The sequence below is a fragment of the Zophobas morio genome, unplaced genomic scaffold (genome assembly GCF_036711695.1).
Source record: "Zophobas morio isolate AGI-343-1 ecotype UQ-CSIRO unplaced genomic scaffold, CSIRO_AGI_Zmor_V1 ptg000522l, whole genome shotgun sequence".
Taxonomy (NCBI): Eukaryota; Metazoa; Arthropoda; class Insecta; order Coleoptera; family Tenebrionidae; genus Zophobas; species Zophobas morio.
Window position 1 is genome coordinate 3,446 of NW_026972625.1, and position 24,319 is coordinate 27,764.

General features: G+C 30.0%; 3 protein-coding genes and 3 long non-coding RNA genes across 7 annotated transcripts; 2 read left to right on the forward strand and 4 right to left on the reverse strand.

Annotated features, from left to right (window-relative positions):
- The first annotated feature begins 948 nt into the window (after window positions 1-948).
- LOC135121207 (uncharacterized) lies at window positions 949-2,334 on the forward strand. 2 transcript variants are annotated; one of them, XM_064045517.1, is made up of 10 exons: window positions 949-1,025; window positions 1,083-1,147; window positions 1,205-1,233; window positions 1,295-1,340; window positions 1,393-1,429; window positions 1,595-1,656; window positions 1,711-1,860; window positions 1,917-1,977; window positions 2,032-2,100; window positions 2,160-2,334. In XM_064045517.1, exons 3-10 carry the CDS (start codon window positions 1,210-1,212, stop codon window positions 2,248-2,250), a joined length of 540 nt encoding a protein of 179 aa, XP_063901587.1. In that variant the 5' UTR covers window positions 949-1,025; window positions 1,083-1,147; window positions 1,205-1,209; the 3' UTR covers window positions 2,251-2,334. The 2 variants fall into 2 exon arrangements, with proteins under 2 accessions (XP_063901587.1, XP_063901586.1); XM_064045516.1 differs by having other exon boundaries at window positions 955-1,025; window positions 1,083-1,131.
- A 246-nt stretch (window positions 2,335-2,580) lies between these two features.
- LOC135121202 (uncharacterized) lies at window positions 2,581-3,471 on the reverse strand. Its single transcript, XR_010278887.1, has 5 exons — window positions 3,285-3,471; window positions 3,101-3,225; window positions 2,948-3,047; window positions 2,830-2,888; window positions 2,581-2,644 (listed from the first exon to the last, which is right to left on the reverse strand). It is a non-coding gene; the product is annotated as an uncharacterized LOC135121202 (long non-coding RNA).
- A 5,405-nt stretch (window positions 3,472-8,876) lies between these two features.
- Window positions 8,877-11,038, reverse strand: LOC135121208 (PITH domain-containing protein 1-like). The gene is made up of 8 exons (XM_064045518.1): window positions 10,979-11,038; window positions 10,830-10,906; window positions 10,698-10,778; window positions 10,606-10,649; window positions 10,460-10,539; window positions 10,298-10,406; window positions 9,949-10,057; window positions 8,877-8,975 (listed from the first exon to the last, which is right to left on the reverse strand). Exons 1-8 carry the CDS (start codon window positions 11,001-11,003, stop codon window positions 8,877-8,879), a joined length of 624 nt encoding a protein of 207 aa, XP_063901588.1. The 5' UTR covers window positions 11,004-11,038.
- Window positions 11,039-15,357: 4,319 nt separating this feature from the next.
- Window positions 15,358-16,701, forward strand: LOC135121203 (uncharacterized). The gene is made up of 4 exons (XR_010278888.1): window positions 15,358-15,418; window positions 15,471-15,604; window positions 15,662-15,705; window positions 16,638-16,701. It is a non-coding gene; the product is annotated as an uncharacterized LOC135121203 (long non-coding RNA).
- Window positions 16,702-17,586: 885 nt separating this feature from the next.
- Window positions 17,587-18,407, reverse strand: LOC135121200 (uncharacterized). The gene is made up of 3 exons (XR_010278885.1): window positions 18,336-18,407; window positions 18,138-18,278; window positions 17,587-17,701 (listed from the first exon to the last, which is right to left on the reverse strand). It is a non-coding gene; the product is annotated as an uncharacterized LOC135121200 (long non-coding RNA).
- A 2,537-nt stretch (window positions 18,408-20,944) lies between these two features.
- Window positions 20,945-22,888, reverse strand: LOC135121209 (uncharacterized). The gene is made up of 6 exons (XM_064045519.1): window positions 22,780-22,888; window positions 22,604-22,729; window positions 22,392-22,496; window positions 22,284-22,324; window positions 21,530-21,675; window positions 20,945-21,038 (listed from the first exon to the last, which is right to left on the reverse strand). The coding sequence occupies exons 1-6, from the start codon at window positions 22,886-22,888 to the stop codon at window positions 20,945-20,947; spliced, it is 621 nt and encodes a 206-aa protein (XP_063901589.1).
- Between the last annotated feature and the right edge of the window lie 1,431 nt (window positions 22,889-24,319).

A 24,319-nucleotide genomic window follows, 5' to 3' on the forward strand; every position in this document is an offset into this window, starting at 1 on the left:
TCTATGACGTGCAATACTTCGATTGTATTCAAACAATCCTTTTCTTGAAAACTTTCTTTAGCAGTATAAAAAGAAACAGATTTCTATTAAATATATATACTGCTCGTTTTGCACACTTCCAAGTTTAAATTGATAACACCTTTTGCTGTTAAGTAATCCATTATAAACAACACCGTGGATTTTGAAAGATTATATACTGTTAAATTTCTTTAAAGGGCTTGATTTGCAAAAAGTACTGAGGATTTTATAAAAGCTTCATAGTTACAATTTTTACTCCCTTTTTCTTGTTGAACTCCAAAGATTGTTAAAGGTAATTACATGTGTCCAGGGCGTACAGTTGGTATCAGCGCTTTCAAATGATGTGAAAATAAATTGAAATACAAATAAATTTACTTATTAAGGGATCAGCGAAAATAGATATCGAAATAGAACGAACTTATAAAAGCGAAAGGAAACTCCCGAAAGTTATACAAGTAAAGCGTTTAAAATATATGTTTACCTGGCAATTACGGATACAAATTAAAAGATAATGTTAAAGGCTAATATATGTGTGAAAAAGGATTATTTTACTATTTTCCTGATTCTGTAATTTTATATTTCTGTTAACCCCCCCAAAGAAGGCGATAACCCATCTTAGAGCTTGACACCTTCGTTGATAACCTTTAGTAATAAAGAAAAGAGCAGTGCCTTTTTTTTACTTGGACACTATATATATAACCTGAGCCCCATTTAAAAATACTTTTTTGCTTTACTTTCATTACTTTGATTTATATGCAATAGTATTAAGTTTTATAGGAAAATACTGTATTAATCTGTTGAGGTTTTTATAACCTCTGATCTTCTGTAATATAACGTTTATTTGCTAACCCTTATACTATTGGCGATTTTTAAATGAAGTATTAAAATTTCACTCTCCTTAGTATTTACGCTATAAAGCCATCAGTTAAAGTTTTTTTGAGATGCAGGGCGAGTATGAAAAGCTATTGCTTCTAAGCGCCGAGAAGCAACGTGAAAAAGATGAAATTGTAGAGTATTGTTTATATGTACTTACTCTAAGTGACTAATAAGTCTTCAATTAATAGCTAAAAAAATCTAAAGAGCGGAGATTACTACGTGAAGAAAGTATTAAAGGTCCAAATTTTATTCTGTAAACAATTTTTTTCTAACTTTTGTAATTCTGCGTTTATAATTTCGCACACTATAGAGCAAATGATCCTTGATTCGGATCCTCGCGTACTTCTAATACTTTTAATTCTTTGTATGGCATTTGCGCTATCTAACATAGTACTCATAGACACTTAAAAGTTCTCAATCTTTTAATAAGGAAAAGGAGAAAAACGGTAACTAATAATAATTACAACATCTTGCTCAATTAATAAATAATAACACAAGGTAAGAAGTTATTAACAGGATTCCACCAAAAAAGCAAGTACCTGTTTATGTATTTTAAATACTTTTACCCTCTATAAAGGTGAAAGTTTGGTTTTTTATATCATTTACTAAAACTTTAAAATTGTATTGTTAACAAACTTAAATTAATTGCTAAATTATTTTATACTTTCGTAAATTTATTATAACTATGCGTAACTTTAAGCTATAAAAGGGTGAAAAACCAAACCCCGTTGAGGTCGCCCATCATAACGAATAAAAAATTCAGTAATATTTCAATTTCTAATTAATAAAAATATATTTTTTATTTATAAATTTAAGAAAATAATTTGGATTATGATACTGTTATGAGACTTGCTAAAGATAATATTGAAGGCAAAAAGCCTATAGTGGCGCCATTATTCAATTTTCATAGGGAACTCTCCAAAAGAGGGGTATCGTGTACAAAAGATTTCAATAACCAAAAAAAAAGTAACCAATTTTTTTCTTGTTACTTATAATTATAATTTAATTTAATTGATTAAAAGCAAAAGAATCTTTAAAGCTTAAACCATATAAAAAAAGTAAATCCTCGATGGAAAGCGAGATGTAAACCGGCCTTTACAGTTAATTTCCCTTTAACTTTTCCATTGCAATATTTAGAGAAGAGAGGGAGGATTCCAGCGACATGGAGGCAAGCTTCCACGAAATTGAAAAAGAAGAAGAAAAAAGGTATAATTAAATTTCAAAGCTTTAGTTAATTAAAAATTTATTATCGTTTTTATATATAGTTTTCGTATTGGCGAGAGGATTGATCGTATAGAATCGTTAAAACAAATCAGGCGTATGAAAGACAAAATAAAAATTCCGGCTGAGCTTTAAATGATTTTTATATATGTATTCGTTCAAAATGTGAGGAATCGAGGGCTGCATGTGCTTATATAAAAGCAGCCCGTGCACGCGCGAGCACTTTTTTTTTAACCCTTTTATTATAATTTCTGTAGAGTTAGCGCTCCTAGAGAATTTAAAATTATTTAATAAATATCAAAGTTCTCCGACCACATTATATTACTTCAAAGTCTTTAGTAAATCCTATTATTATAGTATATACGTATTTATATTTATGCTCGAAGGCTCTCGGCCGATAAAAACTACACAATATAGTATAAATTGTTTTTAAATTAATTCTCATCTAATAAAAAATTTTTATTTGGAACTTTAATCCTTTTTTCAAAGGTAACGTGCACTCTTAAGGTAGTTTTGCAACTTGGCCATCCTAATATTAATAAAAATGATATATATATATTATAGTTAGTGTGGCTTATCGTATTAATTAAAAATAGTTATCAAAAATTATATTTGTAAAGTTATTGGCTATTTATATAAACTTATACAAAAAACATTTTTTTAAAGGTTATAAAAATTGGTATTAAAAATTATAGTTTTAAAATAAATTGTTACCTTTTGGATCAATTCCTCATAGCTCGTGCGAAGAGCTCTGAAAAATAATAGTTGCTTTCCTTTTTTTGAAAAGTAATCGTACAAAATCAACTAAAGTTTAAATGTTTTGTTAGGAAACCTTTCATTGGTTTCTCTTGCCTATCAAATCTATACTTAAGAATACCACAGCCTACTCCCAGCAAAGCAACGTTTTTCCCAAGCAATCCTACAGCCTTTTCCTAAAACATTATAAAAATCATATAAATTTATGATTTATTTTTAAAAAATTTACGTCTGTGAGCACTTCGATTTCCAAACTTTTCATAAAGTGATTAGTCTTAAGGGAAAAAAGAATTTCCTTTCTGTGATCTCTACAGACTGCTTCCAAGTGATCTTCATACTCGTTAAACATAAAAACTAGAATAGAAACGAAAATTTGTTAAAATTAAAACTTTATAATTGCCAGTATTTAATACCGAAATATGCGGAATCTTGTCTAGGTACTAACTTTAGGTGAATAATATTTACAGGATTACGGTTATAAAACTCCTTAATGGGTGTTCTTATCTGCGAAATAGATTCCAAGGAAGAGTCCGTAAAACCAGCAGTCGTATTAAGTAATTTCTTTGCAGAATTTTTTACATAAAAAATACGAAGTAAGTCTATCCAGCGGCGAGAATATACTAAATTTCGAAACATGTAAATAAAGTTTTTTTCTACATACAGGGATATTAAAGTGCTCACAAAGCACCTAATTTAAGGGAAGTCGTTGGAGGTCTATATTTTAATTCTTACTTTACAGCCGGTGGGACCCCCTCAGTGCATTTCATTTTAAAACTTAAGAGTCAGGAAGCTTAAAAATGACTTCCTTACTAAACAAATTTTAACCTAAAACAAAGCGTTTTTATTTCTATCAAACTTTAAACTATAAAGGTTATCAAGTACATGATATAAAAAATCTATTACACAAGTAACACAAAGAAAATTGAAGTTTTAAAAGAGGAAATCTGTAAAATGCTTTTCAAAGGCAAAGAGTGGCATGGTGTTTATAAAATAAAAAATTAATGCATAATAATATAGTAAAGGGGAAGGATTTTGAAAAGCAAAAGAATATATCAATATAGTGCTTAAAGAAAAGTCTTTTTTATGGTGACACCCGTTTAGATTATCATGAATGGGGGAAGAACAAGCACCATATCCCAAATTAGATTTAACAGAACGTTCATATAGTCTCCATCTCTCAAGTCTAATCATTTATTAAATCCTATTAATTTTTAATAAGACAAAGAGGGAAGCTAAATATTTCAGCAGAAGGATAAAAAATATTCCTCTTCTTTAGATCATATAATTATTTGCTTTCCCGAATAAAGCAGGTTTGTATATTATAAAGCTAGTAATTCGTTTTAAAATACTCATTTTAATTAAAAAAAAAATTTTAAGGTTTATCTTAGCACGAAACTCAAGATAAGCTCTACCTTGTCGTTGGTGCCACTTGTAAGCATGCAAATCATGAATTTTAATGGGGTTCTAAGGGTGCCGTACATTTTTACTATTGTTCTAAATATATAGATTCTTAGTAAAAGGGAGAATTCTAAACTCTGAATCTTTCCGTATGAACTGATAGATTTTGAGCTCTTTTCACAATCTTGGGTATCTATTTTTGAAGCCTGCCTATGCTTAATATCTTGGTTCTTCTCAACAGTAGTGCTACTTTAATTTAAAGCCAAAATACTTTATTAAGTAAAATATGTGTTTTTAGTATCCTAAATGTTTTGTTCTCCGTGATAAGTTTGTCTACCAAAGAATGCTTTCTACTCTACTCACTGTGCGGGTTTACCACTGACACTTTAAATAAACAAACTTAATTATTTCTTAAGGTAGCTCTATGGTTATAAGAGGTGAAGAGGAGCAAAGCGGAATTGTTCTCAAAACTCTTTCATTTCTCAAAAAAAATATATTTTTGGTAGGTATAAGCTATCCATAGAATTGGCCAGCCGATAAATTAAAAAAATAAAATGAGACGGAGCGCGTCTATTGTAACTTTATTGTTTTAAACAACGACATCTCCCTGAAATTTTTTTTTAAGTCTTTTTATAGATTTTTTGTTTCAAAAACTTAACCATAAAAATCTGGTCGCCTTGTTGGCTACAGAGCTACGTAGATTTATAACTAGGCGAGGGACAGGGCGATATGTAGCAACTACATTCGACTATTATTATGAAATGTGGATGGGTTCAGAGTGAGAAGCATGGGCTGCCGCAATGTGAAAGAATTGATGTGTGCGCTACAAAGGAGACGCGCCTCCTTCCTAACGTCGCATTCAAACTGTGCAACTCTGTTACGTATCGCCAACACCGGATCGGTGCACGCAGCGGGGGCGTGGCTGTCTTGATAAATGGAATCATTTTTTTAAATTACTCGATATCTCTGCCAGCTCTACAAGGTCACGAGACATAGGAGTTTCCCTATGTATTGCCGACGAGGAGCTTGTATCTGTGATCGCTGTCTACAAAATCCCTTTAGAAGCTACTACCGCCCTCCGACTTGGACGCCATCTTTGCGGGTGTCCCTCTGATAGAATGGAGCGAAGAAATCAAGATATAGGGGCTGACTCTGTTTCAGTTTTGCGTTGCTTTTATACATAAAATTTATAAAATTTTTCGGGAAAATTAAGGATGTTGGGGAGCATTCCTAATTACATATTATTTTAGCCAATTAGGATTCCTTTGCTGTATGTGCGGGATTTCAATTGCAAGCACACCCTTCATAGAACAGCCGGGTTGATAATTTGAATGACCACCTCCTTGAGACCTATGCTGACTAGCACGGGCGTGCATTATAGGCCTCCAGCAACCAACACACTTGGCAACTAAAGACACAATGAACCCTCTGGATATTACCATTTTAAAAGATATACGTCACACAACGACAATTGTAGCGCTCCACGAGCTGTCCTCTGATCACCTTACAGTTATTCTCGAATTAGGCGATGAGAAAGACATATGAACACTGTCGCCTGCCCTTTTACCAAATGGAACAGATATGCTGAATTTTAAAAATCACTCTCCCGCCGTGCCCTTGACTACCATCTACAACCGCCCTGCTAGATGATGCTGTCGTCCTCTTCGAAAGAATGCTGAACATGGGTCGCACTACTGCCACCACAACTCGTGAAGTAACGTAAACGCCCCAATCGCCTGCCTGACAAACTAAGCCACTTGTCTTCCAACGTCTACGTCTTATCCGTGTGGTCGTGGTGTCCCAGAGCGCCGGAGACAAACTTGCGCTTAATAGACTGCGCAGTTGCATAAGAAAGGGGCTAATGGCCATTTTAACAATGAATGGGAGGTTAAGCTGTACCATATATCCAAAGCAGGCAACAGCAGCCGTTCATCCTTTTGAAAATTTGTTAAAAAGATCAAAAATCGGCGGATCTGCACCCCTACCGCCCCTTTGTGAAGGAAAAATAATGGCCGAGAATGTGGAAGACAAAGCTACGCTTTTCGCTAATCTCCATATGCCAGTTGCCCACCTAACTCCAAATAATGCGTTCCAACAGGTAAGCTTCCTTCTTCTCGGGGGCCACTAACCACTTGAGACGGTTAACGTTGGTGAGGTTCAAGCAATTATCAAGCGCTACAAACGAAAAGCGCCTGGTCCCGATGGAGTCAACTCATGAAATTCTGAAGAAATTGCCATTAACAGGGCTGCATCAGCTGTACCTCCTAGTAAAGGTTGCGAGGACTTTGGCGCCTTTCAGATTCGATGGAAGACGGCGACGGTTGTGGTTCTACCAAAGACGCTTAAATCGGAAGCAGCAACAAGCAAGTACCGATCCATCAGTCTCCTGCCAACGGTCGCTGTTTTACTGCGCCCTCTAAAAGAGGTCGTTGATGCTCCTGACGCCTTGCCGGAGTTTCAGTTGGGATTTCGGCAAGGGCGCTCCCCGACCCAGCAGTTCCTTTGCTTAGGTGAATGGACCACCCACGCTTTTAACTTTAAGAAGGCAACAGCGCATCCTTAGCGTTAAAAAAGCATTTGATCAAGCTTGGCGTGAGGTCTGCTGCACAAATTACGCTCATCATCCGTCCCTCAAGACCTTTTTAACGTGCTGAAGTAATATCTAAATGGTCGCCTCTTCAGCATGCGCGTGGGAGATATAGTCACCACTGCGATCTCTGACAGCAGGAGCCCCTTTGGGATCCCTTCTTTCGCCCCATTTATTTGTAATTGATATGAGCGACGTGCCCTTACCATCAATTACCCACACGAATCGCCCTCTACACCAATGATACGACCATTTACTTATCGTCGAAGTTTCCCGTCTTGCTATGCAAGCATCTACAGCGCTCTTGATGCCCTCGCTAACTGGTGCCGTAGTTGGAAAGATTCTATAAATGCGAAGAAGAGCAAAGCGCTTTTAATTACTAAGAAACGTATCCCCTGGTTAGTGCCCTTTACCTTTGATGGCGTGAAGATTCCTGTAGACTATTTAGTGGGGAAGATCAAGAAAGCAACTAAGGCGCTTTACCCTTTACTATGCGGGCAAGAGTAAGCTTTTTTCTCTGCCAAACAAACGGCAATTGTATATGTCTTACACCCAGCCAAAAATGGCGTATGCGTCTGCTGTTTGGACCTACGTCTCCATTGCAATGGCGTCAGCACTTCAAGTGCGACAGAACAATTGCTACGCGTGATGACAATCGCGTTATGGTTTATATGTAGTGAAGCTCTTCACCCGAGACCTTCAGCTGGATTCTTTGGACGTTGTCCACCAACATAGTGCCAATGCCCTTTACGACAGGTTAGCCAGGCACATTAATTGCCTGCCGGTGAGTAAACTTGTTTACGAGCTTGAATGGGGTACGTTATCCCGCCCACGTGACGGGCGTAAGCGCTAGTTTTTGTGTAAATGCCAAGAAAATGACATATTTCCGATTGAGAACTACTTTGTAATAAGTCTGCGATACTCCTGCTTGAGAGGTCGAGTATTCAAAATTTTTTTACTCGATCAAGCACTAGGAACTGTCATCTATAAGCAAAGATATATTTGTACTTTTAATGTTTCGTTGATAAAAGAGAAATTTCTCTTTGCACCAGTGTTTTCATAGGGTAGCCGTTAGAATTAAGTGTATACATCGTTAAGTACTTTTTAATAACTACTTAAAAGATTTTAATAAAAGGAATTAAGAAAGGTCCCATCACGCTACACTAAGATTTCTCTTTTAAATACGACTTATTTTATTTTATAAAGCGTAAAAAAATAACAAAAAATATATCGTCTCCCGTCTTCAACTATTATGCACCTTCAAAAAAGCTCATAAAATTCTACAATTGTAAAGTTAATTAAAAAAAAAAATGGTTGCTATTTTTCGTGTTATTAAAGTCGAATTATCTAGTAGAAATAATACTTCGTTTCAACTTAATTTTATAAATTATTCATTTAAGTTTCTTTAGAGTTTATAGCAAGTTTTTATTACAAGCATTAAAAAGTTTGTGATCTTTCGTTACCGTTTTATTAAGTACTTACCAGTTTTTAAAAATGCATATTTTTGTCTATTTTTTTTAATTTTGAGCGAGGTCCTTTGTCTTTTTGTTTAGGTATAACTTTTTTTTGTGTTCGGGGTTTAGTAAAAACGAAGTATACGAAAAAATAAATCTTTATATATTTTTTATCGTAACCTATAAATTTCTAAGCTTGTCTGTGTACAAATCTGTATTTTCTGCGCGGTTACTCGGCCGAAGGTAAGATTGTAACCGAATTTTTGAAGATTTCCAGTTCTACTTATTGTATTATACAAAACCAAGTTCTACAAAGTTAATTTATACTTTTTCTATCCTACCTGAGTTGCAAAGTTTAAGCCAAGCTGCAAACTGAGCCAATAATATTAAAAGTGAAGCTAAGAGTGCCTTATATTTAGATAAAGATTATTACTATATGTTCATGAAATCGAGTATCACAATACATATTGTCCTTTACTTATGCAATAAATTCCCCATAAAGCAAATGCTATAAATTAATAAAAATGGTTAATAAAGTAAGGTCAACGAGAAATCTTTATTAATAGCTAAGTAAGTTGAGGAGTGAATGAACCGAACCCTTCAAGCTTGTGATCAGAAGGATTGGGATTAAGTTCGTACAGTGTAAAGCCCAAATCCTTTTTGGCCTATTTTTAATTTAATAAAAATATATTATTAAAAAAATTTTAAAATATTTTAAAATGGCTACTTATAAATTTTAAAAAAAGTAATCATATGATCTTACGTACTTAAGAATAATAGCTTTAAAAAAGGAGTAGATTTTAAAAATAAAGCGAGCACACTTATAAATTATAGAAGGATAACATATTTCTAATAGACTATTATAATAAGGATTTATGATAATAATTGTAGTAAATAAAAATTTAGTTATGAAATGATCTTCAGCGAAATAGTTAAAAGTTACTTTGTATTTATAATTATAATTATAATTTACTTCTAAAGGTTTTCTAATAGTTAGTTATCATTACATTTCCTAATAAATGGTAAGAAGTACCATTATTATAAACATTTATACTTTATAGATAATTTTTAATCGTTTTATGAATTATTTAAAGTTATTATGTTTAAGGTTATAATAATGAACCTAATTTTATATTGAGAAAAATTTCCTAATAAGAATTCCTCTTCAAAATTAAATTACTATTTTTGAGTTATTGTAAAAATTTAAAAACCCCATAAAACATAGCTAAAGGTTAAAACTATAATTATTAAAATAAATTTATTAACTTCGTTAAAATTATTTAACTTTACAAACATTTTATTTTATTAATTTGTTTTTTACTAGAATATATATAATACTATGAATTGTCATAATTCTTATAAAACTTTTATAATAAAAAAGCACTGAATAAACTAATATAATCTATGAATTTAAAAACTTTTTGGATAAAAATGTAATAGAGGCAAGTAAAAAACTAAAAGACTTGTCTCAAGTAGATCGCGACGTATATACTACATAAACAAAGTTTTCATAATAATTAAAAATAATATCTAACTTTTCAGTTATAAAATAAATAAAAAATAATTTATGAATAAAAAATTTAAGTTATTAATCAAAAACGTTAATTGGTTTTAGGCTTTAAAATATATTTCAGCAACCTGCCGAAATTCACCAGACAATCCTATAAAACTGATTTTCGTAGATTCCGCTCCAAAATTATGAGAAAAGTATAAATTTAGACTCCAGACGTTTTGAAATTTACAAACACTGTTAAGTAAATATCCTATACGTTAACTTCAAAATTATAAAATAGTTTAAAATATAATTAAAAAAAATTATTCTCAATAAAAAAAATAGTTAAATATAACTAATAGTTAGAGTAAATAAAAAGAAGTAATTTAAATTGCTTGTTAAACAGAAAACCTTTATAGAGTAAAATAAGAATATAACTTAAAAATAATTATTAATAAGAATGATAATTATGGACAAAAGACTGTTAAAAAGCACTTAATCGGATATTTTACAAGCCCATTCACGTCGGCTACGAGATCAATGGTTTGCGCAGCTTCAAAATCTTCAACATTTTCAAAATCAAGTCCTTCTTTATTGGGGTACACTGTAAAGTTAAGAAGTATGAAGAAAATATATATGAATAGTTTATAATTATACATTTTACAGTCTTTGGATATTCTGTTAAATCACCAGCGCCCATTATGATTATAGATTTAAGAATAACTAGCCCAGTAAAGCTTAGCAAGTAGATAAAGTATATTGTAAAATTGAATTAATGTATTAGTGCAGTTAAATTTTCTTACGGGATGAAGAACAATAAAGCTTCATCAGCGTCGCTTTCTACGAACTAGATAATAATTTAAAATAAACCAAAGTGTAATGCCATAGAGTATACCTCTGCATCTATAATACTTTTAGGTTGGCGAGTGAAAATTTTTAAGCAAGAGTTCTCAGCTTTTTCATTTAAGCAGGTTAACTTAATGGTTAAAAATAAGTAGACTTACAATATATCTCTTTTTAATAAAACCTTTGGAAAATCAATATACTTATGAAGTATAAATTCAGAGTCGCTGCAGGTAGAACTAGAGTGCTGACAAGGATGAGCTAGTAAATAAGCCGTCAATACTTAACTAAAGTACATCAAAAAAAGTTAAATGTGAAACCATATAGGAGTACCGTGATTATTCTTATGACAACCCATGACTTATTTCACAAAAGTTACGTTTGGCTTTATTTTTTAAGCATCCATTAAATAGGCCAATACCAGCGCAGTTAGTCGAGAGGGGGGTGCAGCGTTACCAGCTCTACGCTTAATATGTGGGAAAAAATATTTTTTACTTATTTAAATTTTTTAGTTTGCTATTTATAAAGGATTTTGTTAGTCTCCATTGATTAAAACAATGCAGATTTTACTAGGTTGAATTGCCTTTAGAGGATGGTTTTTCTGGTGAAGGGAAGCTAACACTGGCATAGAGCTACTCAGCAATCCTCTTAATCTGAGTTATTAGCCATCATGCAGCTGTTTAGTTTTAACGAAGCTGCAGGACTCCCGCATACTCCATCAAAGAGTTCAAAGCAATTTTAACGAATTTTGCGATTAAAGCAACTATTTAAGCTCAGGACAGCTATTAGGGTTTAGTTAGTGCTATAAAAAACTTTTCTCAGAAATTATTTGTCTTTCGTAGCAGTAGAAGAATGAGTAAAATATCGGGGCTAAGATTATATTGTATTAGAACTCAAAAAAAAAAATGTAACAGTCACAGGAGTGCCACACATTATATATTTCGTATTATCTTGGCACCCATAATCTCTATAACTTTATCATTGTCCTGAATAAACATGTTGAATAATTCCAGCTACTAGTTAAATACCTTTTTATCACACTTTGGATGGGTTATTTCCTTAACAACTTTTACCAATTAACCTGATAAGATTGAACATTATTTAGTATTGTTCTAGAGAATAGTTAATAACTTTATTAAACTTTTTTAATTTGATTCAAAACTGTGCTATTATATACAATATATAAGGTAAAGAATCATTGTATAAATTATACGCCTCTAGCATGTCTCGATGTTTTTCGCACGTCCTGTGCAAGCATTTTGTACCTTTAACTTACCCCTTTGGCGCGGGAGATGCGATACATCCATTAGTGCGCTGTCATCGCAGCGACAGACTGCATGCGATCATTGTTTAAAGAAAGGTAACACGCTATACCTGAGCTGTGTAGGTAAGCGCCTGTAGCGGAGCCATTTGTCGCCTTCAATTCTAGGTGCTTGCGACTGTTAGTTATATCTCGGAGCTTTGTTTCACTAATGTACGCTCTAGCTCGCGGCAAACGGCAGGGGTATCCCAGCGCAATTAGGTAAGCTGAAAAACCGAGAGAACGATTCAAGAGCGACGTAGCTCTTTGCTTGTTTTATAGAGAGCTTAATTGCTACTAAGTTTTTTATGATAAATACACTATCTTAAGTAATTTAGAAATTAAAAAGTACACATAATGTATTATGAGCCCTATTACCCAAGTAAAAATCCGTGACTTAGGCTTCTAAATTCAACGCATATGTATACACCCCACGCGTTGAATGTCATTAGAACAGTAGGATAGTTGTGTCCAAACTAATGACTGAAATAAGACCAGAAAGTTAACTACTAAGTAGATCAATTCAAAGTCAAGACATGCCGAACTAAGATTACTTACCGGCTGAACTAGTGGTAATTAGTTTTGATCTGCTAGGGCGTTGGACACTAGTTCTTTTTGTAAACTCTTCTTTACTGTTAACCTTATACTAGGATTTTTAAAGGTTAAAAATTTTGAAGGGTTCTAATTTAGTAGAACTTGAGCATAACACCGAAGCACCCAAAAAAAACCACTAGTTGTTTTTCATGCAAGTAACGTTCTACTCTTTTACCTTTTGAATAGAATTAGTTTTTACTTGATAAAACCTTCTTTTTGCCTTTTTACAATTTCTCTATCTGCTTTAAATTTTGTCTTGGTGTTATCTCCTGAGACGCTAGCTATTATTTACATACCTACTTGTTTTTAAATTAGTTTAATTGTTTGGCTGTCCGCTTCTGGAAGTAATACAATTATACCCTGGATGTTAATAACCTAGTTGTATAAGTAGATAAGGGTTAGAATATTATTGGTAAAATCTGAATAGTATTATATATATTTTATTAAATTATAAACTTAAGATTCACTGTCTCCCTTGCTAATACCTCTTACCCGGTTTATTTCCTCATTTTGACAGGCAAGTGTTTTAGGAGCAAGAGTCTTCATTAAATTTACAGCAACTCTGCTGCCCCTGACTTAAAACTATAAGTATTGGATGTAAACCTAGCAAAAGGATGGGGAGGATAGTACCTACCTAAGGAGCTAAGTTTTTCCACTATCTTGCTGAATAGGTATAGGTTTAGCCAAATTATATATAGTTCCTATTAGCTTATCCCCTTCTTTTTACTTCTCGTCGCTCCGTTAGAAAAAATTTTATATATAATGAGGTTAGCTAAAAATTATGTAGAGTATTGCTCACACAACAGTGGTTATTTGAAGTAGAGAGATTATTAATATAACTCAGTCTCTAGCTCTCCTGGAGCAATAATTCGGGACAAGTCAATGAGTTATGCTAGGATTTAGACCCCTTAGTTAGGGTAATCCTTGACTAAAAACAAAAGGTTTACTGATCTCAATACTCCGCTAGTTAGATGTTAGATTATAATAAAGTATTATAATTATTTTTTTAATATTAACTCCTGGGCACAGCGGGCTTGGCTTTTAATTTTTTATCCAAATTGTAGTTGTATTCATTTTAGATCTATCATAACAGTATAAGGTAATTTAAACCTTTCTACAATATTATATAAGATCCTTGCATAAGTCGGCGCCTTCATTGTTTGACTTTGTGCAAGGATTGCATATTTGGGATAAACGCAGCACAAGTCTTTGTTTTTTTATATGTCCGTAAGGAATTTAATACATTAAAAACTTTCACTACCTTCGGCTCTCCGTCTTATTTAGGTGTACTTAAGGGTACTAAGAAGGGCCTTTAGACTTGTGTTGGGGTTTTTTTGTAACTTTTTAGTAGTTTAGTTAAGTAACTGACTATGGTCTCTTCGTGCCAATAGGTTATGGAAGGTGTATTATATTTTATTAATCCATTTTTGTGCTTATAAATTACACTTTTTCATAGATTAAATATTGGACTAACTTTGTAGTAATATGATTTATAATTACTAGTAAACATAGTTTTAAAAATTAAAGTTGCTGTAGACACATGGTAAACCCCTTATAGGTTACTGGTTGCTATGTTTACCACTTGCTGCCTAAGTTCAATTTGCAAAAGTAGGTCTATACAAATTTACATTAAACGACGGGTTGGCCCCTGAAACAATATCTCTGGTAAGTTTGAGTACCATGTTCTAACGGATTTTAGCGGTTCAAAAAAACCAAAAAGAGGAAATTTAGTTAGCAATGAACGTTAAGTTGAGCATGTGTTACGCGATCTTTTAATTGGACAAAAAAGTGTTCATTCTGGATGCAAGAAATTTATTTTTAGTTAGCTAGGTTAGTAAACGTTTGTTTTACTATTTCATTTTAAAATATTAATTGGGATGTATAGAATCAAATTTTGAAAACGAAACTAGGCTTTAAGATATAGTTTCAACGTAGGAAGTGATTTCGCAGAAAAAAACAAATCTATTTTAAGCCCCAGAGTTTTGCTGGTAAAAGGGTCGAGATAGGGGCCAGAAAACGTGCACTGCACCCAGTTATTATTTAATGATTTTTTTTAGCACTACGCCAGGTCTTAGATTAGTCTTCAGCACCTGAGGACACATACTATGAATTCAACGTTCATCTGAGATCACTCATAAGCCAAAGGAGGATTGCCTTGTATCCTAAAGTTTTCTATCGTTAAGTGCTTGCAAGCGATGAAGCCTGTAGTAAAATTAACTACGGAGTATTCTTTAGTGAATTCTCCGGGGCTGTACTTGCCACGTCTCGTTGAAGCGCCATTATAAAAAGAAGTAGACCTAAGATGGTAGGACTCAGCGCAAGCATTGTTTGTTTGGTAACACTCTATGACTCTTGATGGTTGTTAGCTAGGTTGTCTTTTAATAAAATATGCTACAAACTTTGGTTCTTGTTTAAGGTCACATCAAAAGATTTTAATAGTTTCTCTTTTACTTTTAGTTCTGCGTTCATACCTGACTGTGGTTGACTTTAAAAAATTGGCGTAGTTAGCTCGCTTAACTAATACGCATTTGACTTGCTACGTAGTTTGTTGTTTACCCTTTGAATGCCTGGAAGTACATATTCATTGTTAGGTCCTTTTAATTTATACAAAACAGGAAAAACCTTACTGAAGTTATTTGCATTGGACTTACCTTTTTTGTAAACTACAAAAGTTTCCAATCTATATCTTTGAGCTTTGAGGGAATTGCGACGGTGAAAAAAATTTAGTGCTACTTCTTTAAGGACAGCCCACGTGGTTTAGGGGCTAATAAATAATTTCTTTTACCTTCTTCTTTGCTTCAAAACTTTTACTACGACCGTTTGTTTGATACAAAATCTATTATGACTGCCGCTTCTAGTTGGCGTGTTTCAGGAATGAAGTAAAAAAAAACAATGTTATAATATGTCTACATATTTACTATTATTCATAAGTTACCTTCAGTTTTCCAATTTTGCTGCACAATGTTTACGTCGTGGCTTAAAAAATATTAACGAAACACAGCTTCAACAGTTGGAGTCTTCAACTTTAAAAGTAATTGAATATAAGAAGGACTTGGCATCTCCTAGTTAACCTTTAATTATATATTATACCAATATTTGTGAACTTTATTTTTTTTAACTAGGCCCACTAATTCAGTAAATCCTTCTTCATTACTCGTTTCATAAAGTTAATAACTACTTAATATCTTTTTTATCAAATTATGTTTAAATCTCTATATGATTTTTTACTTTTTACACTTGCTATACTTATTTCTTGATAAAGTGCTTATATTTGTTTTCATATACTATTTTTTAAGTTAGTGCTGGTAAAATATATTTTTTTAATAGTTACTTTTTCCGTATAAAATAACTTTTGACATCTTTGTTACTTTATCTTATTACTATCATTAGCTAAGTTTTTAACTAATCTTTTATTACTCTATGCTTAAGTTCACTGTCTTGGATTTTGCAGTTGTTATAAAATTATTGTTGTTTCATCGCCTATTTTGAGTAAGATATATTTATCATAGCGGTTTTTATAAAATTTTTATTTTTTATCAACAATTTGGAGCGTTTAATTGCTATGAAATTTTTATTGATTTTAATTTAAAGATAGTTCAATGGGAGAAAAAAAATTATTTGCAAATTTAAAGTTTTGTAAAAGAAGTATAATTCTTCTTGTATTATAGTATAGACAAACAAAAAAAGTAGATCCATATATTTTCGGATGGTTTTATTTTAGCTAAAAAAGTTTGTAGCGTAAAGAAATTAATAAGCTTTGTTTACTCTCGCCGTTCATCTTGCTTACTATTACCATTTCTTTCTTTTTTAGCACAGATTTTTTAATTATAAACAAACATTGTTCGTAAATTTGTTTAATCTTGCCAAATTTAAAGTCTGTAAATCTATAATTGAGTATCTTACGAAAAAACCTATAATATAAGATTTGAGAGGAGCGGGGTTTACTTGAAAACTGCTGCGTAACTACATAAAAATAAGTTCTATAAAAAATTTTTTATATAAATTTTAACAAAAAAGAAATTGTTTTATTTTTAGTATTTTTTTAATCTTAATTGATGCATAATGCAAAGAAACCAAAGAGAGATTATTATTATAAAGATAGTCGAGTGCTGAATTAGACCAAAGTAATAAAGAATTTCGATCTTTTCTATGAGAATACTAATAAAAGAAGTCGATCTCTTTTTAAAGGAATAAATTTTTTGCAGATGGGATTTGAAAAGTCGTAATGTGAATATAAATTCTTAAATTTTTTTTTAGCAGATTTGGATTTTTTTAAGTAAAACTTAACTTAACTTTTCTGCTGAAGTTTTATAAGACCGAAATTTTTTTTTTGATTTTAAATACTCTTTACCTTTTGAATTTATTAGGATGTAGTTAGCGAGATCTAGGAAGTTTTAAAATAAATTACTATAAAGAAATTTTTTCTTTATTATCTATGTTTATATATAAAATATGATAATTATTTACAATAATGAGGGTTGTATAGGTAATTTAGAAGTAGGCTATGTAAGGCTCTCATTTTGCTTGAAAAAAAGTTTTATCTTTGATTTTGCTAAAATTAATGATTTTAATTTTTTGTTAGACATTTTGGTAGTTGATATATTTTATTCTAAATATTTGTTAAAGATTTTACCTAATAATATAAATATTATCTACTTGTTTCGAGTATTTTTTTAAAGTGTTCTCAATTTTGTTGCTTTAGACTTGTAATTAAATTTTTTTTTCTACGGATCTTTATAGTAAAGTTTCTGTGTGTATATTATTGAGTGCCTCTTTACGTCAATCAGAGTTTTCTCAGCAGAATTTTTTTAAAAAAAAATTTAAATATATAAGGTAGCTCGAGATTATCTCAAGAACAATATTAAAAAGATAAAAATATTTAATATAAAAAATAAAACTATTGAGAATTTTCTAAGAGGCTTACAATAGTATAAAATTAATTCAAACCAAAAAGATTGCTTTATAAAATAATTTATATCATAAAATTCTGTAAATCAGAAATTTCCTTTTTTTTTTTTAACATGAAAAGAAAATTTTCCATTTTCAGAAGATCGCTAACGACAGGATGTTTGCTAGTCACTTCAGTGAGATCGTCTCCGTAAAAATTAATAAAGATGCTTTTTGCTTGACTGATGGTTTGTAGAGTTTTCTCTTCATTTTTTCTAGCAAAACATTGAAACCACAAACAGTAAATTAACAAAATTTTAATGATAATTTAAATTCTATGAAAACGTTTAAGAAAAGAAGTTTACCTGAAGAAAATTACTATTACATAAATAATAAAATTTTGAGAATGTTACTATTTTGTATGCAATAAGCATATTAAAAAATTTTTATACTGCCGAAAATTTAAAAAAAAAATAAAAAAAACTAAATTTGCTCAACGCAAATGAAGTTTTATATAAATAAAGCTTTATTACTAATAAACTTTAAGAACGCAAAAAGTTGTTAATACATTTTACATGAAATAAAATAAAAAGTTTTTAAAGTTTACAAATTTATATAAAAAAGATTTTACTTACAAGTTAAATAACGTGGTAGAAATTAAATTATAATGAAAAAGTTATTAAGAAAATCTATAAAATATAAAAGTTCTACGTGTTGAAGTACAATTGAGCCAACTTATGCAGCTCGTTAGCGTACTCAAAGCTGTTCTTTCCATAGTAATCACCAATCATTTCTGTGGCCGATTCGCAGTAGCCAATTGCAGCTTCCATATCATTTAATAAAATATAGCATCTACATATAATTGTTTTATGTTATACGAGTAGAAAAAGTAATGATTCACATTTTTACTCCGCTATTGAGTCGAAGTAAGCAGAAAGTTCTTTGCTTGGTTTACTTAATATTTTCATACTGATAAACAAACAGTTCTGAAAGCAGTTCTTATGTGGTAATAATCGAAAATATTAATAATAACCATAACAACAATAATAATAAAGTAGACCAAAGCCTCAGAAATTTTTTTTTGGTTAAGGAAGTTCTTCCCAGAAATATAAGAAAGTCTACATCTAGTGATCACCTTTTTAAGTAAAATGTTTTATTTTCCTTTAAACTTTTTAATAGTTAAATAATAATATCAAAAAAAAATAATTGTGATCAGAATAAATATTATTTACTAATTATTAAAAAAGAAAAAATGCTTAAACTTTATAAATAACGAAAACTTTCGGAAAAAAAGTAAAAGTTAACTGCTTAATACTTTGTATATAATTTTAGTAGCAGAAAAAAAAATTATTATTAAAGTTAGTAAATTCTATTATTTTTTATATGTATTTTAAAAACTTTTCAATTGCTTTAATATGGTATTAAATATTTTTTTTTTACATAAAATGATAATAATATATAAATAGTGAAGAATTCTAATTATTATGTCAACAGTGCTTTACATACCGAAAAATATATTTTTATATAATAATAGCCAAGCTTTTAATATATATGTACTCCTACCGTTCTGTGTAGTTTTATAAATATATCTTTTTATACACACAAAAATATTGATAAAGAAAAGTAAACGATACTTAATATGTATAATAAAATAATAATATAGATAAGCTTTTGATACATATATTATTTAAACCTTCTTAATATCGTTTTCTTTGTATTCTTTTTTGCAATATAAACAATAATAATTTCTTTCTTTCTCCTGCAAACGTATATCTTTTCCAGCGCACAATTCAGAAGAGCATATATAAAGAACGGGAGGCCTGTTAGTTCGGATTTATTAATAAAAAAAATTTAAGATTTCCTATATAAACTTTCGAATCGTTTATAGCAAAGCCATAATAATAAATTTTGGTGTAGTGACATTTAAAATTATATATCACGTGTTGCAATCACATGATACAACATGTGTTATTCAAAATAACGCGTGATGTAAGCCAAAATAAAAACAAAATATGAATTTTATTTATATATAAACAAAATATATAACTTTTTATAATTATAATTAGAGATTTTGCGCGTAATCAGAAAAGTATTAAAAAAAAATATAATTTTTTTTTAATAATATTTTTTATGCAGTATATAAAAACAATTTTCGTATAAAAGAAAAAACTTTTTTTTAATAAAAAATAGAGTTTTAAAATCTTTTACACGATAATAAAAAAAATAAATTCATCAATAAATATAATTACTAACTAAAAAAGTTACATTTACTTTTATTTATTTATATAAAGTAGTGCAAAAAAATAAACTTATTTTCAGTAAATTATAGAACTCATTTTATTAAAAGTCTCTATTAAACTTTATTATAAAAATATAACAATAAGGAAAATATATACTCAAAATAATCTTATTTTGAAAAAATATAAAAAACTTTTTTGAAATTTAGATAGAATATGAAGAATTTTAAGTAAATTCAAAGACATGCAAAATTTTACTATAAGATTCACTTAGAGTTTTCGTAAAATCTATACAATTCTTGTAAAAAATAAAAACTTATACTATAATTAAAAAATAATATTCTCAAAATTATAATTTAAAGCTTTTTTAAATAACTTTATACCCAAAAAGTATAAAAATAAGAGAATTAAAAAAGTTTATTACATAAATTGAAGTTTTTTTTAAAAACTCATCACGTGCGCAGCAGCAAAACGTTTTGTGGTTTTTTTAGAAGAAATAAAAATATTTCATACATACAAAAAGTTGAGTTTCTTTATATTATCGCTAACCAAAAAAAAAAATAAAAAGTTTTTAACTTTAACTAAACAGCAAAATCAACTTTCTTTAGTTTTTAAAAATGTTCAAAACACGCGGTTTCCTTCTCCTTATAACATAAGCATACACATTTCGCAACTCACTTTTTACAGAACATTTTAGTGATGAAACACAATACTTCCCAAGTATTTCAACATTTTTTTTTAAAATGAAGAAAAAAAAATTATAAAAAATGTTTGGGCAAAAAATTTATAGTATGTAAAACTACAGCAAAAAGTTTTCCATTAATAACTTTATATTTATTTGTTACTAATATAAAAATATATAAAAAGTACTTATACTCGCGCGAGCAGTCTGAGCATTCGCATTGAAAAAAAAACTGAGAACTTAGAAGCGCTTGACGATCACGTGGGTTTCTGATCTGGTTGTAGACTGGTCCATACGATATGGTTACCTCGGCCTCTACAGTCAATAAGAATAGCAACTTACTTTCCAGCCGTAATTATTAGTTTTACTATATAAGCTACACGAAAACGTTGAGCATTTTTAAAAATTATGAGAAAAGTTAAACAAATAAATGTTTCAAATATATTTTAAAAGCTCCAAATGACTTTTTTAAAAAAAACTGCGAATTACTTGTTATAGTAATGGAAATAGTCATTCACGATATATTTTTTTAAAAAACTTTGTGTTTTTTTTTTTAAAAAGTATTTAGCTAATGTTAAACACCATTCATTATTATATGGTTAATAAAAATAATATGAAAAATGTTTAATATATAGGAAAGTGCCTTCAGGAAATGAACTGGATGTGTACAGAATAGCAGTAGACCCGTCAAATCTGTAGTTATTAAAAAAAAATATTAATACAAGTATTTACCAAGTTTTACTATTATTGAGGTTTAATAAAATAAGAAAATAATAAAAACTTTAATATAAAAAAATAATAATAAAGTAATTCTCTTAGTCCTCGTCGGATAATAAAAGGTTGTGCTTGTATATATAACTATCAGGAATGAGGATTTCTTTACAACTTTTATTTATTAAACATATACTAACAACCAATAAAAAAAAGAATAAGCGTCTAGGGGTCAGCAAGCCAATAAAAAGCGTTGAATAGCCTCTAGCTGCGCTTTTATTTACTTTAATTGCAAACATCGCATGTGTATTTGAAGTGGCAAAAATATGCGTTTCTGTATAGCGAAGTACTTACCAATAGAAGGCATTTATCTTTACTTTTATAAGAGAAAGAACCAATAATAATAACAATAACGCATGTATGATTACTAAAAAAAGCGTCATAGTGTGTAAAAAAGGCATAAAAAGTTTTACAGTAAATGAGAATTTGGTTTGCACGAGTGGTTGACCAATGAGAGAAAAGGGTAAATGGCCAAGCCGATGTTCCTCTGCTCAATGATTGGATGGTTGCAGGAATCTTCCAGATGCATTACAGTAAGGGAAATTGAGTTTAAGGGGACCTTTTATGAAACGCAAATAATCTAAGATTTTAAATTTAAATTCTATTAAAATAGAAAAATACATAAACTGAGTTTTGAAGAAGTAAAAAGACAATCCAAAGTAGAAAACTCTGGTCAACTTACCAAAAATGCTTAACTTTATATAATATAAGTTAAAAAAAAAGTACAATTAGGGGGATTCTCAATTCTGTTTTTTACCAACAAAATCAAAAACTGAGAACTTTACGCACTCTACTTCCGCGCATTCTTACGCTCTTTAACTAAAATTGAACATTATGCATTTATCTTTTTTTATTTTTCAAAAGTAACCATTTATAAGTAGTAAATTAATTTGCCTGGGTAAATTTAATTTAATTTTTATTGAAAGTTAATATTTGAGGAATTAAAAGGCATAACAATAAGGCTATTATAAGAAATACAAATTTAATTCTAAAAAAAATAGTTATAGACCAAACTGAAAAATGCTCAAAATAAAAAATTTTTAAATAAATATCGACGAAACCAGAATTTAGTGACTACTATAGAAATAAATCTCATCTTAATTATTAAAGCAGAATTCCTAGATTTAACGAATTTATCTGCAAATAAAATTATATAAATTTAACAACCTGAAGAAAATGAAGGAATAAATCTTTGGGGCTAAAAAGTTCTATAAAAATAATTAAAAGAAAATATTTTTTTAAATTAAAATTTATTTTTTAATAATAAATAATAACCAAAAGCGTGTGCGAGGAGCATTGCAGTAGTTAAAGATTCAAGAAGTGTTGGAAGATCCCATTGATTGTAATGATGAATTAATAATTTAATTTCTTCGTAAGTGCCTAGTATATAGTTAATAGTGAATATACAATTAGTGTTAATCTATGGAAATATAAAATCTATTTGTTTATATTTAACGTAAAAAAAAATCTTAAAAAAATTTGCAAACCTTTTTTGAGTGATTGTAATTTATAACCGCATAGCGCCAACCGAAGGGCTAAACGAGCATAAGGATCAGCGTTGGTCAAAAAATAATTCTTAATATCCTTAAAATCTTCTTTTTCTTTTTTTTCTGCTAAAAAAAAAAACTAAAAATTTTTAGAAAAAATAAATTAATTATAATACCCGAACATTCACGATTGTGATACAGTTCTCTTGCAAGAGCAAGGCAATGGGTAGAGCAGTAAAACGCGCCGCACTTATTTCCACAAGGAACAAAATTATTAACTTTCATTATTATTAAATTTTAATTTAAGTACAATAGCACTAAAGAAAATAAAAGCAAACCAACAAACGTTACTAATGCTTTAAAGCAAAATTCGCAGTACTTCGTTCGATACTTTGAATATAAAAACTGACAAAAGGGTTTTTCTTCCAAAACTTTAGTACCGCAGGTAAAATTTTTGCCTTCATTCAACTTTCTTGCTAAGTATTTTCAATGTATGAGAAATTTTCGTTTTACATTGTGTTTTACTAGACCTTTAATGGCCCGTCCCTTTTTTGCTTCCGTAATAACTTGTAAAGAAAGAAGTTCATTCTTGAATAAGTTTTTTTTATTTTTTAAAAAATTCTTTACAATAAAGGTGGTAGGAGGCGGAGTTTTGTTAATGCAAGGATGCAATTTCTCTTTAAAAAATTCTCTACTAGCAAAAAACTGTCATAAATATATATATATATTTAGTATATATATACTTAAAGTTAACAATTATATTTAACCAATTCAATTGATATATTTATAAAAAACAGATAATACGCTCGAATACCTAAAATTTTGGTATAAGTTTTCCCAAGATACTTCAACAAAATCTTTGTTAAGTTCACCTAAAGATAGTTCATAAAGCTTTACTCCAAGTAAGCTTTTACAAATAGATAATCTTAAGGATGGTGAAGAAAAATCTGAATCCGAAGTAGAAAACAGATCGCTGGTGTGTTGCAGCGCTAGCTTCCCTTTTAAGCAAGCAGCTAAGAACATTGTCGTAACCATTGCTGCACCTGAAAGATAAGATTTAATACTATTTCTGACGTTTTATAAAATTTTTGGTTTTTTAATTTTTTATATAATATTTTAAAAGTAGCCCATATTTTATTCAATTGGTAAATTGGCAGAGTGCTCTGACTCAAAAAAGATTATTCACTAGTTTGACATGTTAGTATATTAAAGCAAATTGTTTTGGTGTCGCCAAAGTAGACAGCACCCGTGAGCGAATAATTTTTTAAGTTGAAAGAAACTAAAAAATTATGTAAAAGGTAAACGTGGAGGGGTTGACATAAGAAAAGCTAACGTAAGGTACACCGAATAACAAGTGCATTTTTTTATGATATATTTTAAGTCTTTAATGTAATATACATTAAAATTTAAACTTAATAGCGGACATGGTAAACATAAAGTTTTATTGTATAAAAGCGAAGTCAAATAGCTTAATTATATAATTACAAAGCCCTATCTGCAAAATTTAAAAACTCATTTTTCACAATTTATCACTTGGGAGCATTTGTACCTATAATCTGTAACTAACAACTATTCAGCTTAAGCATTGCTAACGATATCACAGTTTAACAGCTTTTAAGCTAGATTAAAATTTGTAAACTGTTTTTACTTAGTCCTTTAATATAGATAAGACGCACTATTTATAAGTTATATGAAAATAGCGCCCTTCTTGACGGC

What these genes read in the sequence shown, in the direction of transcription:
- LOC135121209 (XM_064045519.1), bottom strand. Translation starts at nt 22,888, where the DNA reads ATGAAAGTTAATAATTTTGTTCCTTGTGGAAATAAGTGCGGCGCGTTT. An exon ending in GCTCCTCGCACACGCTTTTG is followed by an intron (nt 22,325 to 22,391) that starts GTTATTATTTAT and finishes TTATTTTTATAG; the next exon opens with AACTTTTTAGCCCCAAAGAT. An exon ending in TATTCCTTCATTTTCTTCAG is followed by an intron (nt 21,676 to 22,283) that starts GTTGTTAAATTT and finishes GTTTCATAAAAG; the next exon opens with GTCCCCTTAAACTCAATTTC.
- LOC135121207 (XM_064045516.1), top strand. Translation starts at nt 960, where the DNA reads ATGCAGGGCGAGTATGAAAAGCTATTGCTTCTAAGCGCCGAGAAGCAA. An exon ending in CATAACGAATAAAAAATTCA is followed by an intron (nt 1,657 to 1,710) that starts GTAATATTTCAA and finishes TATAAATTTAAG; the next exon opens with AAAATAATTTGGATTATGAT. An exon ending in GAAAAAGAAGAAGAAAAAAG is followed by an intron (nt 2,101 to 2,159) that starts GTATAATTAAAT and finishes TTTTATATATAG; the next exon opens with TTTTCGTATTGGCGAGAGGA.
- LOC135121208 (XM_064045518.1), bottom strand. Translation starts at nt 11,003, where the DNA reads ATGGGTTGTCATAAGAATAATCACG. An exon ending in AGTATATTGATTTTCCAAAG is followed by an intron (nt 10,779 to 10,829) that starts GTTTTATTAAAA and finishes TTAACCATTAAG; the next exon opens with TTAACCTGCTTAAATGAAAA. An exon ending in GCTTTATTGTTCTTCATCCC is followed by an intron (nt 10,540 to 10,605) that starts GTAAGAAAATTT and finishes CTACTTGCTAAG; the next exon opens with CTTTACTGGGCTAGTTATTC.